We start from the raw sequence: 15,290 nt of genomic DNA, 5'->3' as shown, positions 1-15,290 counted from the left end.
CTAGCCTTCAAAGTTGGTGTATCTCAACATATGCATAAAATAACCTGTGAAAATTTGAGCTCAATCGGTCATCAAAGTTCCGAGATAATAATGAAAGAAAAAAAACCCTTGTCACACGAAGTTGTGTGCATTTAGATGGTTGATTTCGAGACCTCAAGTTCTAAATCAAATTCGTGGAAAATTACTTCTTTCTCAAAAACTATGGCACTTCAGAGGAAGCCGTTTCTCACAATGTTTTATACCGTCAACCTCTCCCCATTACTCATCACCAAGAAAGGTTTTATGCTAATAATTATTTTGAGTAATTACCAATAGTGTCCACTGCCTTTAAAAAATTGTCAAGTTGTTAGCCCCTGGGGTGGCTGACTTTCAAACTCGGCATGTGAAAAATTGTCATACTTTGTTGAAAAGCATAAGGCAATTTGTAACAAGATGGAGCCTGGTGTACAAAGGTAATTAAGTACACTTCATGGACGGACTGTAACAGATCTGAGATTCATAGAAAGAGACCATTTAATAGAAATTCCAAAATACAAAATACAATAAGGATTTTAAGGTGAGGGGCTAACCTGACACTCCTTGTTGTCAAGATGAAGAGTCAATCCCATGAAGATATCCGGCAGCCAATCATCCTCTACTGGCTCCATGCTCGTACTCCCAGATCGGAAAATAACAGCACCTTCATTTCCCGCAAAAAGACAAATTTGAAGATAAAAAATTAACAAATTATCAGCATAACATTTTATTAAATGCATTGTTTGTTTGAAAACTGATATTTGTTGTTCTCTCAAAAAAATAATTACCCAAATCCTTTAAGCAGATATATTTTTTCGTACACAAAACACAATGTCCACAGATTTACTTAAAACTTCACCGTCTGAAGATAATGATAGTAGAAAGCATACCTTAAAATATTAGTTGCTAAGGTGCTGTAGTTTTTGAGAAATTAGTAAAACAATGTCATGAAAGTACATTTTTACATGCTAAAATAATTTTCGTCTCATGATCATTGAGATGAAAATTATTTTCATGACATTGTTTTACTTATTTCTCAAAAACTACAACACCTCAGCAAGTAATATTTTCAGGGAAGCTTTCTACTATCATTATCTACAAACTTTGTAAGTTTAAAGTAAATTTGTGGACATTGTGTTTTTTGTCCTATAAAAAGTACATCGACCCTTTAAAAGAGCACAGCAAAGATCATAATTTGGGTTTTCTCTTCAAGTAAACTTAAATCCTCGATTCTGATTGGTTGATCCATAGCAACAAGAGTGTGATTTTAACCTACGTTGTACAGCCGATGTACATGTAAAGCCCTGCATTGTTGTAACTCCGAATATTGCTCTCAACAAACAATAAACTATAATTGTATGACAAACTTACTTAGTTTGGAGAGAATACCAAAGCCTAGCGTTTGTAAGTCAGCATTATGAGGGAATGTTCGAATCCCAGACAGAACGAGACCAGACGTGCCATTCACTTCCAATAACTGCTGACTCTCAACTGTGGAAAAATAACAATTTTTTTTAGAAAACCATAATTTATAGCGGAACTCGCACACAAATTTGAGAGGATCGTCCCAAGTTTTTGCAGGTCAAACAGAGGGTAGGCCTACATGAACTCCTTTTGAGGACCCCCCCCCCCACCTCATCAAGTTATTATCAATAACTCAAATTATAGTATCAACATTTGACACACCTGCCGTCGATTTCACCAAACTCTTCCTAACTTAGAATTAATTTCAGGACCTAGGACGAGTAAAATTTCATGTCCAAAGACGTTAGGACGCATTGAACCCATCCTAAGTTAGGGTGAGTTACTCATCCTAGCTCAGAGATAGGATTAATCCTAGCGTTTTATGAAATCGGCCGCAGTGCAGGGCTCGATTTCACAAAGCAATATAAGATTCAACGCAAGACAAGTTGTCAGTATTATTATAGTGATTTGTATTGCGACATCACTTTACCTAGCAACTACGATTGGTTTGCAGTTAAGACCAATCTCAGCTCTTTGTGAAATAATAATAGTATAATAATTTGGGGGGCTAATCATCCTTACTCGCAGCTAAGAGCTTACTTGCGAAGGACGCGGCTACACATGTTCGAGAAGCTAGCATTCAAGGGCGCCTTTGGCTGCCAGCCACATCAACCCATTATGACCACGGAGCACAGCCAAGATCAAAAAGTGTTTGATTTTTTTCCCCGAGGGAGGAAAACCGGATGGTCTGGAAAACCCTCGTGGCACAACAGAGAATCAATGCACAACTCAACTCACATATGTCCCCGGCCGGGAATCGAACCGGGGTCACCTTGGTGAGAGGCGAGCGCTTTACGCACACGCCAACCAATCCACCCCTGGTCCCCCAACCATCCCTAGTACTCTTTGTATGACTGTGAAGTCTTTACAACTTGGATGGTCCCTAAGCCCCAAGACAAAACCTTTGTACTCCAAACTTTCAATAAAACCATCTGATCCAATTCCTGTCTGCTTGTAATGTCTTCCAATTCCTCCTATAGTTCACACTATTTTAAATTAAGCCACAAACAATCATGAATGGCCTGACTTTTAGACCCCAGCTGAGTCTTTCTCAAAGGCTCAATGACAATACAAAACACACAAACAAGTGCAGTTATAACAAGATCACTGGGACTGTGGCTAACTGACCTCTTCATAACAGAACACAGTTATAGGCTAAGAGAACAGTAACACAAAGAAACACAAAGCATAAATGAGATTCAGGGCTTTCGGAATGTACGCTTAGCAGATCCTCTTTATAGCAGTGTTTTTATAATGAGGTTTTTAACCTGTACATGTATACAAGTGGAACAGCAGCAGTCAATTAGAATAGAGTGACAAGAAAGTGGTGCAGTCAAAGAGGTTCTGTTTGTAAAGAATGCATTCGGAAGTCCTAAATCTCATTTCAGCTTTGTGTTTTGTTTGTTTTGCTGCCCTCTTACAAAAATGCTCCTGTTATAAAGAAGTAATTTGGCCAGTCCATGTGATCTTGTTATAGATAGAGTTAACTGCACTAGATGTTTGTTGGGGTGTCAATGTTAAAAGACTCTGATAGTATACAACTGTGAGGCTATTAACAATTGGTTGCATTTATACCACACTTGCCATTTTGGTTGGTAAGCAATTTGCAATGTCAATCAACCAATCAATCAATTTATTTCCCCAGTATCAAAATAAAAAAAGACAAAGTAAGTTGGAAGTTAAGAGTTGCATAGTCGTTTGATAAGACTTCATTTAATAAAGAACAAGCATTAAAGTACATGAAACTGTGGAGGGACCCATAAAGAAGCAACGCTTGTAATACTATGGGTCCCCGAGCAAGGATGTGCATCGATGTCTTGTGGAAGATACCACTCCAGGTAGGAAAAATGTTCCTGAAATTAGGATTGGAAACTTAGCATTGTGGAAATACGATATGGAAAGGTTTGCGGTAACACCATGTAAAGACTATCTTAGCTTTCTCCAGAAGAGGATCAGAGAATACTGATCGAAACGTCGAGTTGAAACCACCCCGACTCATTAGAGATAGTCGTTTCATGGTGTTCCTGAAAGGATAGGTGTATTCAAGAAGGCTCAATTCACAAGCTGCTAACAATGAAAGTAGTTTAATAGACAAATGAACAATGGAGGAGCATGAGCAAAGATAGATCAGTTATGTAAGATAGAAAAACATCTATAACAGGAATTCAAAAAAATAGCCTAAATTTTACGCTTAAATACGGGTTTAGAAGGTTTATGTTCAGAGTTTAGTGAGTTCAAAAGTCCTCAGGTTTACCAGCTTTTTCATATACTCTTTTCAATGATATTACATCAATGGTTTTTGGTTCATTTGTGGGGGGGGGGGTGGGGGTGGCCCTTTGATCATTACTCCTGATCTACACCAGTAAATGGGCATATCCAGGGACTAGCCAACCCCTCCTCTGATATGGGGCTAAGGGGTAAAACCCTGGGTTATTCTTGAAAATTCAACCAGAACCCACACCAGGGTAACAAAGGTGTAAACAAACAACCCAGGGCCACCCTGGGGGCTGTAATCCACCAGGATTATTGATACATTTTGAAAAGGGCTATAGTCATTACTTCCTCTAGCCAGGTTATATAACTGTATTATGTAACTCCATGGTCATGAATAATTCATCATGTACAGAAAGCACAACCTTTCTAGATCAATAATTTATCAAATTCAACCTGTCATTGTCACCATAATCTTGGTTGCCTTCCTCCATGGTTACAATAATTTGAAGTCAATGCCACAGTGTGTTGTACAGGGTAGTGTGCTTTTAAGCGATACAGTGTCTACACATAGCTTAATTTGTACCTGCAATTTACCTTTCAAAACTGGGGAATGGTGGAAGGGGTCAGGCAAAATTACTTCAAGGAAAGCTTTCTATGGTGGCCATCCTTTATATCATGTTAGTTATGTGTCATTCTGTAAACATATGCATTCCAATCTTATTGAGGCATTTGTGTATATATGTATCTTAGTTTTGTAAGAGAAAGGGACTATAAATACCAAAGTTTGTGTGATAATGTTGGCCAATATTTGTTCTGTTTAAAGAAAACAATTTGCTAACGCGGGCAAACTACATCATTCCAAACTATTAATATTCAAATATGAATGGGTTTATTTTTGACCGCAGCCACCCTATGTTTGATATTTGCAGTCCCTTACTCTGAAAGGAACACGTTGCCTTGGATCGGTCGAGCTTTGAAATGCATTTGTAACCGAGTGTTATCAAATGCATATGGGTAGAAAGATGTTGTAAAAGTAGAATACAATGATCCACACAAACATGCCTCCAAATTGCACAGTTTTCCTTTTACCTCATCAACTAACACGGTCGGCCAATTATGGGAGTCAAATTTTTGACACCCATAAATGGCCGACCGTGTCAGTTCGCAAAGTAAAAGGAAAACAAAGCTGAAGCAACTTCACAGCAAATTTGCGTGGATCATTGTATTCTACTTTTAAAGCATCTTTCCAACCATATGCATTTTATAACAAACGGTTACAAACACTTTTTTATAGACCAACTCGTCCGATCCAAGGCAACATGTTCCTAAATCAAACTGTGGTATTCTTACTATTGATAGCTACAGCATCAATGAAGGCAAAGCAAGCAGTCTGGACGCCTTCCTCTTCTGGGAAATTCTTCATGGCCGATATCAACAACTTCTTACATTCCTGGAGAAGGATGTCGTAGTTTTCCTCTGTTAAATAAAAAACAAGAAATAAACGGGCCAGATATTTCACAGAGGCAACAAAGGCGATTGTCTCCATGCCCCCTGGTCATTGCCTTAGTGCCCTCACTTGAAATGCTACAATAGAAATTTACAATTGATGCCCTTGTGCCCTTTCAAAAAGCATGCAGGCCTGAATACAGAAATGATGAAATGTATACCCTAAACAACACTAAATGCTTGTAAGAAAATATATTCCAAAAATCTAATCTAATAATCAGTCAAATCTAAAACTTTTTGATTTAAATTCTTTAAAATGAATGTAAAGAAGGTCATTGAAACAACTGAACAATAAAAATTACAATCCTTGGATAAAGGAAGTTTGAATCAAAAGGTGTGAGCCAAGTGCATCCTGTTATCAATGACAACTAACTGACCTGCGTTAAAGGCAGTGGACACAATTGGTAATTACTAAAAAATAGTTATTAGCATAAAGCCTTTCTTGGTGACGAGTAATGGGGAGAGGTTGATAGTATAACACATTGTGAGAAACGGCTCCCTTCGAAGTGCCATAATTTTAGAGAAAGAAGTAATTTTCCACATATTTGTTTTCGAGACCTCAGATTAGAATTTGAGGTCTCGAAATCAACCATCTAAACGCACACAACTCCGTGTGACAAGGGTGTTTCTTTCTTCATTATTATCTCGCAAGTTCGATGACCGATTGAGCTCAAATTTTCACAGGTTTGTTATTTTATGCATATGTTGAGATACACCAACTGTGAAGGCTAGTCTTTGACAATTACCAATCGTGTCCATTGCCTTTAACTAGGTCAAACCAGTTGGGTCAAAAGCCTTGAGTCTTCCTGTTTGACTGGAATGTAACTAAACCAAGGCTCAATTTGGAAACTGGACCACAGGTCCCAGTGACAATGTCTCGTGGTTTTTTAATTTTTTTTATTTGAACAACAATACATGTACCTCACTGTGTAACATCTTGAACAGAAACAAATCTGTTCAAAAGTTGACTAATGTACCTTTTAAATCTCGTGCATAATATTCATTGGTTTAATCATTGTGTTAATGTGTGAAGATATCAGAATACAACCTAAGATGGTGTATTGTGACACTCAAAATATACCAGTTTTAAAACTTAGGTGAAAACCAGTTATGTAACATCTGGCTTTATAATACTTTGGTGTTGTTTCATTTCGACCCCAGATGGCACATTCTATATAAAACAAAACTATTATTATTATTTTTATTATAGGTACGCGTTATCTACTCAATGTAATCTTTCTCATCATGATTTGTTATCAATGTATTAATATTCCTGTGCTGTTGCCCTCATGCCCAAACAAATTTGGCAGTTTATAACCTAAACCAAAACTCTGCTTTGTTAGTTACTTTAAAAACATGCACTTCCTGTATCGTACTTCAAGCATGAATAATAATATTAATAATAATAACCCTATTTATAACGCGTATTTATAACGCGCCTAAGCCACAACCTAAGCTTCAGCCCAAAGTTGTAATTTTGATAAGGGTCATAGACTGATAAAGCCTTTTTGACGACAAAAAACAAAGGTTACCAGTCAAAATACAATTTTAAGAGCTGTTTCTGACTGGTTCCCCAAGCAAAAATATGCTAAGCAAATTGTAAATCTTAAATAATAATAATAATAAAAATAATAAACGGCACTTAAAATGCGCTCTACTAAGAAAACTAAATCACAGCGCTTAAAAAAATATTTAGTACAGGAAAATAAATAAATAAATTCATGAAAAGTCAATTGAATTAAATTAAATGAAAATGAAAAGCCACCTGAATGCAATAAAAGGCACTAGACACATTTTGTACTTGCTTAAAAATATATACTTAGCAATAAAACTTACTTGGTAACGAGCAACAGAGAGTTGTTAATAGCATTAAACATTGTGAGAAACGACTCCCTCTGAAGTAACAAAGTTTTTGAGAAAGAGGTAATTTTTCACTAAAATATTTGAATCAGAGAAAGACTTCATCCCTTCTCACAGGCATCTGAACGCATACAAATTTGTTCAACAATGGTGTTTTTTTTTCTTTCATTATTTTCTTGCCACTTCGTTGACCAATTGAGCCCAAGTTTTCACAGATTTGTTATGTATGTTGGAACACACAAAGTGTGAATATTGTTTGTTGACAATTATCGAGCGTGTTTAGTGCCTTCAAATTAAGCTGTCTGATGCAATTGGGCATAGTTTAGTACCTGAACCAGCTAGGACAGCCAGTAACCACATAGCCTCTTCCTGAACAACCACAATCCCTCGATGATTCCTGAGTGCCGCTGTAACAGACCGGTGCTTCCCATCGTCCACAAAGTCAACCTGATTGGAGGAATCTACAAGAAAATATAAGGAAATATATAAGATCTAAACAACCTTGACAAATGGCTTTGTACAAACCAGTAAGTACAGTATAGTTTGGTTATTTGGTCAAAAAATTAAAAATACAAATATTATCTATTAAGTAAGTAGTGGGAAAAATGGGAGCAGTGACACCACATGCTGCATGTAGGAGCAATGCAAAAGTATCTCCAGCAAAGGTACTAGTACACGCAACAACAGCAGCAACATCAACAGCAATACTAGCCAGAGCAGCAGCAGAAACAGTAGCAGCAATAATAAGAGTAGAAGTAGAAGCAATACAGCAAGAAACAACAGCAGCCGCAGCAGCTGTATCAGCAGCAGTAGTAGAAGCAGTAACAGCTTCAGCAGCGGCAGCGGCAGCAGCAACAGCAGCAGCAACGGCAGCTGCAGCAGCAGCAGCAGCAGCAGCAGCAACAGCAGCAGCAACGGCAGCTGCAGCAGCAGCAGCAGTAGTAGAAGCAGTAACAGCTCCGGCAGTGGCAGCAGCAACAGCAGCAGCAACGGCAGCTGCAGCAGCAGCAGCAGCAGCAATCGTAGTAGAAGCAGTAACAGCTCCAGCAGCGGCAGCAGCAGCAGTAGTAGTAGAAGCAGTAACAGCTCCAGCAGCGGCAGCGGCAGCAGCAACAGCAGCAGCAGTAGTAGTAGAAGCAGTAACAGCTCCAGCAGCGACAGCGGCAGCAGCAACAGCAGCAGCAGTAGTAGTAGAAGCAGTAACAGCTCCAGCAGTGGCTGCGGCAGCGGCAGCTGCAGCAGCAGCAGCAGCAGTAGAAGAAGCAGTAACAGCTCCAGCAACTGCAGCAATGGTATAAGTAGCAGCACTATTTTGTGTAGCTGAAGCAGTGTTTTTTTTTCTTTGAGAATGTTACCTTCTGCAAGGAGTTGTCTCAGTGCTTGACAGGCCACCTTTTGAAGGTCTTCGTTGCTTTTGAAATTGTTCATGGTCTGTACTATCGCTTCAAGAACCTGCTCTTCAAACAGAACGATGCATATATTGGCTGGAAAAGATAAAAGGAGAATTATAATTCAGAGTAAAAAGTTTTTGCAAATAAAGAGAAGTACACATGGTGCTGTCGCCAAACTCACCTGACCAAATCAATTATAAATTTTTAATATGTTTAAATCTTAACGCTCACCGATTATACCCAAAGTTAATACCCAAATCATTCCTTCTCAAAATCAAAACAGAAGAAGACTTATCATATGTACTACTGAATTTAATTGAACACAGAAAATTTGACAGGCAATTTTTCTTTGCTCATGTCCCGTGGCATATGAGCTAATGTTTTTGAATGTTTTTCGCTTTGAAACAGAATCATCTGAAAAATTGTTTAAAAAAATACTATACACCTCTATAAGATGGTTAACTCACAAATTTGATTTATAAAAACTCACATTAAAAAGCGCCAACACTCATGGAGAAAATGTCTTGAAGAAAAAAGCTGAACAAGAAATGTTGTATCAGAACTCACAACTAGAACAACATTTCTGATGTGTTCATTCTACAGACCATATGATAAGTGACTCTCGTTGCCAGAGGTTTGAGGCAGGCAAGAAATGGAGCCCAAGCTCCCATTGGACAATTTGGAAGATCTCACCACACACTGGGTGAGGATGTGATATGAGTGACCCAAGCAGGGAGTTTTATGTGGCTGAGGGATTAAGCTTTCACAAGCTGTGAAAATATGGCTAAAGGATTAAGGGACCAATAACCTATTGCTCCATGAAGGAACAGAGCGCTGGTTAATCCCATAAAAGATTTTAACATACACTTGTAGTTGTACGGCGGTTTATCTCCAAACACTCAGTCAGTGCATGGAGGTAGAAATTGTTAAGTGGAAGCCAGGTTTAAAAGCAAACATGGATAAAAAAAAAGAAAAGCTCAAATTCAAAAGCTTGTTGGCTCATCAAGCAAGGTGGCATTGAGTTTGAGCTGAAAAAAAAAACTAGGGCAGAAATTTCTCTTTGAAGGGCAAGGTACAGACCCATTCTGTCTGACGACATCATGTTTCAAATTTCACTCTGAAATGACAATTTTACATGAAGCAGAGACTTGAAACTTTTTCTCCCAATGTCAGATGAGGACTCTTAATATCTATTGGAAAATGGGTGACTCGCTCATTTTGACATTGAAGCCCTTCACAGTGCACCAGATTACCTGGCCACAGTCAAATCTAGAATGTGTACACAGTTCAGAACCCAACAAACAAACAGAGATTTTGTTGCAGACCATCATGATAATACTCACGTGACATGGCAAGGAATGTGATCATCTTCAATGCAGCTATTTGCACACAGGGGTCCTTGGTGTGTTTACCCATTATCTCTAACACATCCCTAAAACAAACAGAGACATTGTTAAAGCATTGTCTGCCACAACAAAAAAATTCCCACCTTACATGACTTAGTATATTTCTTGGAAATACAACAAGCCAGACACTTGGTAGAGTCATGGAGGTAGAATTCCTACCTCTACTGTATTTGATTGTAGCTAAATGCAAGATGAGAGTGAAATCAAATTGGCAGGGCTTGGATTTCAAGAAAAAAATTCTACTTCAGCACATTTACAGAGCCAGAAATAATTCTTACATGACCGTAATAACAACTTTTTTTGGTGACTTTTCATGGTGGAGATACAATCAAGTACATGAGTAGGATTTTAAACTTCGAAGGTGAAGAAACAATCTAATGTAGTAAGCTTTATGAAGGCACCATGTTGCAAACATTTTTTTTTAGGGAAGTTTGCCACCATGACTATCTTTAAACCATGTCAATACACGTATGTATAAATCTCTGAAAATTTGTATTCCAGTCTTATCGATATTGTGTAAAACTTTCAAACTGAATACCAAGGGAAATAGCAGATTTGAGATTTTTAATTTGAGGTCATTAAGGCAAGCAAGTCTTTCTGTTCTCACTGTAAAAAAACAACCCCTTCAAGGCACAATTTACAAAACTCCCACTGTGAACTGGCACCATAGCTGATAGGTAAAGCACCGTAAATTTCATGGATATTTTTTACAGATGTGACCACCCAGAATTGTTAATCTTCGCTGCAAGGCACTTGTAAATACATTATTATTGTCTTACTTCAATGTACATAATATAGCACGACGATGCACTTCAATCACGACGCACCAGGCGAGTTTTTTTTTTTTTACAGCGCCGCCATGCGTCTAACTATTGTTCTTGCTATAGGTCCTATTTAGATTGTTTATGCATGTATTTAATTTGCATAATTTCAAGCCTCTTTAGTTTGCTTTGCGCTTGTAAATAAGTTGCCTAATTAATTCAGTTTGTGTATTCATGGGACAAGACATTCCATGAATACCAAAAATAGCTGCAGGACACTCTCACATTTGGTACGATTGGTGCGACACCTTATTAATTTGTCGCCGGGCTGCGAAATATTTATTCATTAAGCCCTTGGGTAGATTTACCCCAACTTTGGAGGCAAGGAGTGACAGGAAGCAAGATTCCCAACCATTATGCCTGTCGTTTTAGTTCTACATGTATTATATGGATGAACATAACTTTCACCTGTAAATAAAACACCTAATAAAGTAACTATCAAAGCCTTCGGTAATGTGTAGTGAGTTTTGTATATTTTAGTTTTTTAATTTTATGGTCTTTATTTGAGTGTTGCTTTCTTGTATCAAAGTTGCATTGTTTTTACAGCCTTTATTGTTTTATGGTGTTAATGCACTCTTTTGCTTGTAAAGTTGTATATATCTACTTTGCTTATATATTTTTCTGTGTGTACTTTTCTTTAAACTGTTCACTTACTGTATGTCATTTTTTTAATATTTTGCAATTTTTACTGCCGTGCGCCCTCGAACAGGCTGGTCCTGGAGAGAGCGCAATATAAGATCAATGAATAATTATTATTATCAACTTCAAAACCCATTTCGTTTGTCACGGCCTGTGCAGTTAACCTTCAAACTTGGTTACACAGATTTGTACCTCTTTTTTCCTTATCTATTCAACTTTATGAGTCTGTTTATTTTGACGATTTTGTGGTTAATGTTCTACAGCATGCAGATAATAAGTACTTTTGGTTTACTGGACACAGTTTATATATAGCATTTCAAAGAATTGGGGAGTTCCTCCATGGTTCCTGTAAGTTTGTTCCAACTCCACAGTAAAAAAAACCAGGCTGTACAAAGTATTGCAGTGAACAACATGTGATTCTCAGTATTATTTTCAAGAGATGACAGGAAAATAACAAATGTTTCATCTCTCTTGTTTCCGCAATGAGACTATTTTTATAGTGTATAATGGAAAAATGACAGGACCACCCCCCCGCCCCCCAAATAACAACAATAATGTGAATTAGAAAGTTTTAGATGACATCTAAAAAAGTAAATAAAAACAATGACCCCCTCCCCCCCCCCCCTAAAAAAAGAAGCAAACTTTGACAACAGGACAACAAAAACATACGCACAAAGATCGCGTTCCCACTGGATCCACAATAGCGAGATCGGGATCCACAATGGATGCAGGCGTGAAATCACAGTCGCGATCCCACTTGAGTATGATCGCACATTGATCCCCCTTTTTTTGAACGGAAGTGGGTTCAAAAGAACACTGTTTTGCTAGCAAATTGCGGGGCCTGATCGCCCTTTGCGCTCCCTCTACACTTTTGATCGCCCGCTAATCCAAACGGGCGATCAGATCCCGCTTTAATCCTACTCCCCACCGAGGAGGATTAAAATTGCACGGTCAGATCCTGATCGCCCTCGCCTTCCCACTGGAGCCTGTTTCTCAGTGATCGCCCTTTGATCGCCCTTTCGGGGTCTTGATTGCCCTTTTCTCGAATTGGGAGATCAATGCGGGGTCCAGTGGGAATGGTGTCAAAGTTTCTACACTGTTTGTAGGCAACACCCGACCATAACCTCAAAGACTGTGCAGGTCACTCCAGGGTTGTCTTCCTCAAAACTTGGTTAGCGTGGAACAGTTAAGTTTTAACAAATAAGAACCATCCCTTGCACTATTATTCTGATTTCATGAGGTCAGGGAAAAGACTCCTTAGCATCCAATGTAGAACCATACGCTTTCTTAATTCATTTTGTCAGTTAGAGTTTGTAATGATTCTAAGTGGTTTTTTTTACTGATTATTGTTTATCCTATGGCTTGTGGGAGCGAAGAGGTTTGGGCAGTTTTTGCATGATGTGGTGTTTCTGTTTAGTTCTTTTGTGTTTTAACCAAATGTACTTATGTAAATCATAGTTTTATCTATTATTTCTGTATATTTTAATGTTCTGTATTAGAGCTTTTTATCAATGATAAACTTAGTCAATTTTCCATTTTTATCTTTTTAATGGACAAATAAATTATTGAATTTATTAACGCCATCAACTATCTTTTGCATTTACACCAAAATGTAGGTAGATTTGTGACATTTTGCTTTGTTCTTGACTGTTGATCTACCCGTACTTCAATGGACTTGAAATCTGTGCATCCTACGGGTAGGTTATGTGAAGTTCACAGCCAAATCAATGGGTACTGATTACCAATCACTATGCTCAGTCTGGCTAGGGCAGCGCGCCTTACCCATACCTCTTGTCATTAAAGGGAAGGTACACTACTGGTAATTGTTACAGACCAGTGTTCTCACTTGGTGTATCTCAACATAATTGGGCATAAAATAACAAACCTGTGAAAATTTGAGCTCAATTGGTCATCGGAGTTGGGAGAAAATGATGAAAGAAAAAACACCCTTGTTGGACAAATTTGTGTGCTTTCTAGCTAGAAGTCTTTAATTATTTTCCTGAGAAATTACCTCTATTTCAAAATCTATGCTACTTCAGAGGGAGCCGTTTCTCACAATGTTTTATACTATTAACAGATCTCCAATGCTCGTTACCAAGTCAGTGTTTAAGTTAATATTTGTTTTGAGTAATTACCAAACATGTACCTTCCCTTTAAACCCTAATAGCAGCCTCGCTTCTATGGCTAGTGTATCAATACCTTTGGTTTGGTAGCCGCCTTGCTAGCATAGGCAACATGCTGTATCAATACCTTTCTGGATCGCAACGTATTGATACAATGTACCTCATCACTAACCCATGGTAGCAGCCTCGCTACCAGGGGCAGCGCCCCCTACCCATACCCCCGACACTGACCATAGATAGGGATGTCCTGAAAACCAACACTGATTGGCTCCCAAAAGTGACTGAGCATGTATTTTCACAATGAACTCACATTAATCTTAACTCCAAATCAGTCTCGATTGCTATGCAAAGTGTGATGTCACAATATAAAGCAATATTGACAACTCATCTAAAGTTGAAACGTAGTGCTTTGTTAATCAAGCCCTGGTTTGGTCGAGTGAAAGAAATCAAATATGATAACACAATGATGATTCTCTACCAAGAAAAGCTCCTATTTTTAACTCCAGTGGGATTTTTTTAACATCCAATTGCTTGTAATGTGACGTCAATACAAGTTATCTAGTACTTGAACTTAAAGTTGAAGATTACAAAAATGAAACCATGTCATTTGGACTATAAATACCTGGTGGCATTTCCCCAGGTATTTTTAAAAACTTCCCTTGATCTTGACTGAACTTTTTTGAAAAACTAATCTTTTCCTTGTTGCATTGAAATTATTCTGTTTATGTTTAATTGATCGGGAGTCAATTGTCTAAAAATAGCAAATCCTTAATATGGTAAGCATTGTCCTTTTGATTCCCCCCCCCCCCTCCCAAAGAAAAAAAAAGAGATGAAAAGAAATGAACAACGATAGGTTCAAAACATTATCTTCCCCTGTTCCTCTGCCACCCGCCCCCATCCCCCAATGAAAATACATTACGACGCCACTACCTGCACCTGTAAATAACAATGAATTGATCACTGATCATATGATAAAGTCATGTGAGGTAACTAAGCGCTGTGTTTGTGTGTTTTTGTCTTGTGCGTATTACCTCACTGCAATTTGGGCCAAGTATTAGTGTATAAGTGGCTAATATTTAACTACTACTGGTGCTCAAAAACATGTGTTTAGGTACCAGCCAATATTATCAACCTCTCATCAACCAATGGTCTTTGAGTGAACTTAGCCATTATATAAAGTGGGGGAAAAGCAGAAAATATTTAGTTTGAATCCCTATACCAGTACAAAAACTTCTTAATTTTATGACAAAGTCATGTGGCAAAGCCATGTGCTTGTGAGGCAACTTAATGAGGTGGTATTTTTGTTGTTTAATGCGACTTCCATTAAATCGCTGTTATTGCCAACCACTGCCATCCAGCCTATAATCGGCATACTGTCGACGGCCACAGTTAAAAGAAATTAATCACTCACATTTTATTGGAAGTAAATTGAACGGCTATGGGATCTGAGGCATTGCATGGTGAGGTATCAATGTATATTTGGTTTGCGGTAACACCATGTGTAATTATATCTATTTGCCAGGTAAAGTTTAATCTTTAGAGGACTGTCTTGCTAAATATTCTACTATCGCGGGGTAGATGTTTTTCAGATTTTTCGGGAATTTCAAAGTACGTAATTATTTTATGAAAGATTAACTTCAACTACTGTCCTGTTGTTTTCAATCAGCACACCATATCATCATTTGTGGCGTGTCATAGCCGAGCGGTTAAGAGCACCGGATTCATGCTCTGCTATTTGATCAGCAGAGTGTAGACTTGAATCCCGGTCGTGACACTTGCTACATAAAATTG

General features: G+C 38.1%; 1 protein-coding gene across 5 annotated transcripts in view; it reads right to left on the bottom strand.

The window, feature by feature from the left end:
• LOC139950646 (leucine-rich repeat serine/threonine-protein kinase 2-like) overlaps positions 1 to 15,290 on the bottom strand; it is a 115,201-nt gene that overhangs the window by 84,893 nt on the left and 15,018 nt on the right. For all 5 annotated transcript variants that reach the window (XR_011787683.1, XM_071949449.1, XM_071949428.1 and 2 more), the window contains 6 exons: positions 9,854 to 9,942; positions 8,475 to 8,603; positions 7,449 to 7,580; positions 5,104 to 5,229; positions 1,387 to 1,506; positions 570 to 679 (listed from right to left, as the gene is read on the bottom strand). Coding sequence is in view for 4 of the 5 variants with exons in the window: in XM_071949449.1 (XP_071805550.1) it covers positions 570 to 679; positions 1,387 to 1,506; positions 5,104 to 5,229; positions 7,449 to 7,580; positions 8,475 to 8,603; positions 9,854 to 9,942 (706 nt within the window). In the remaining variant the exon portion in view is untranslated. The remainder of the gene's footprint in view (positions 1 to 569; positions 680 to 1,386; positions 1,507 to 5,103; positions 5,230 to 7,448; positions 7,581 to 8,474; positions 8,604 to 9,853; positions 9,943 to 15,290) is intronic.

The sequence above is a fragment of the Asterias amurensis genome, chromosome 2, assembly GCF_032118995.1.
Source record: "Asterias amurensis chromosome 2, ASM3211899v1".
NCBI classification, from domain to species: domain Eukaryota; kingdom Metazoa; phylum Echinodermata; class Asteroidea; order Forcipulatida; family Asteriidae; genus Asterias; species Asterias amurensis.
Note: the sequence above shows the minus strand (reverse complement) of the source record. Positions and strands in the feature narration are given on the sequence as shown.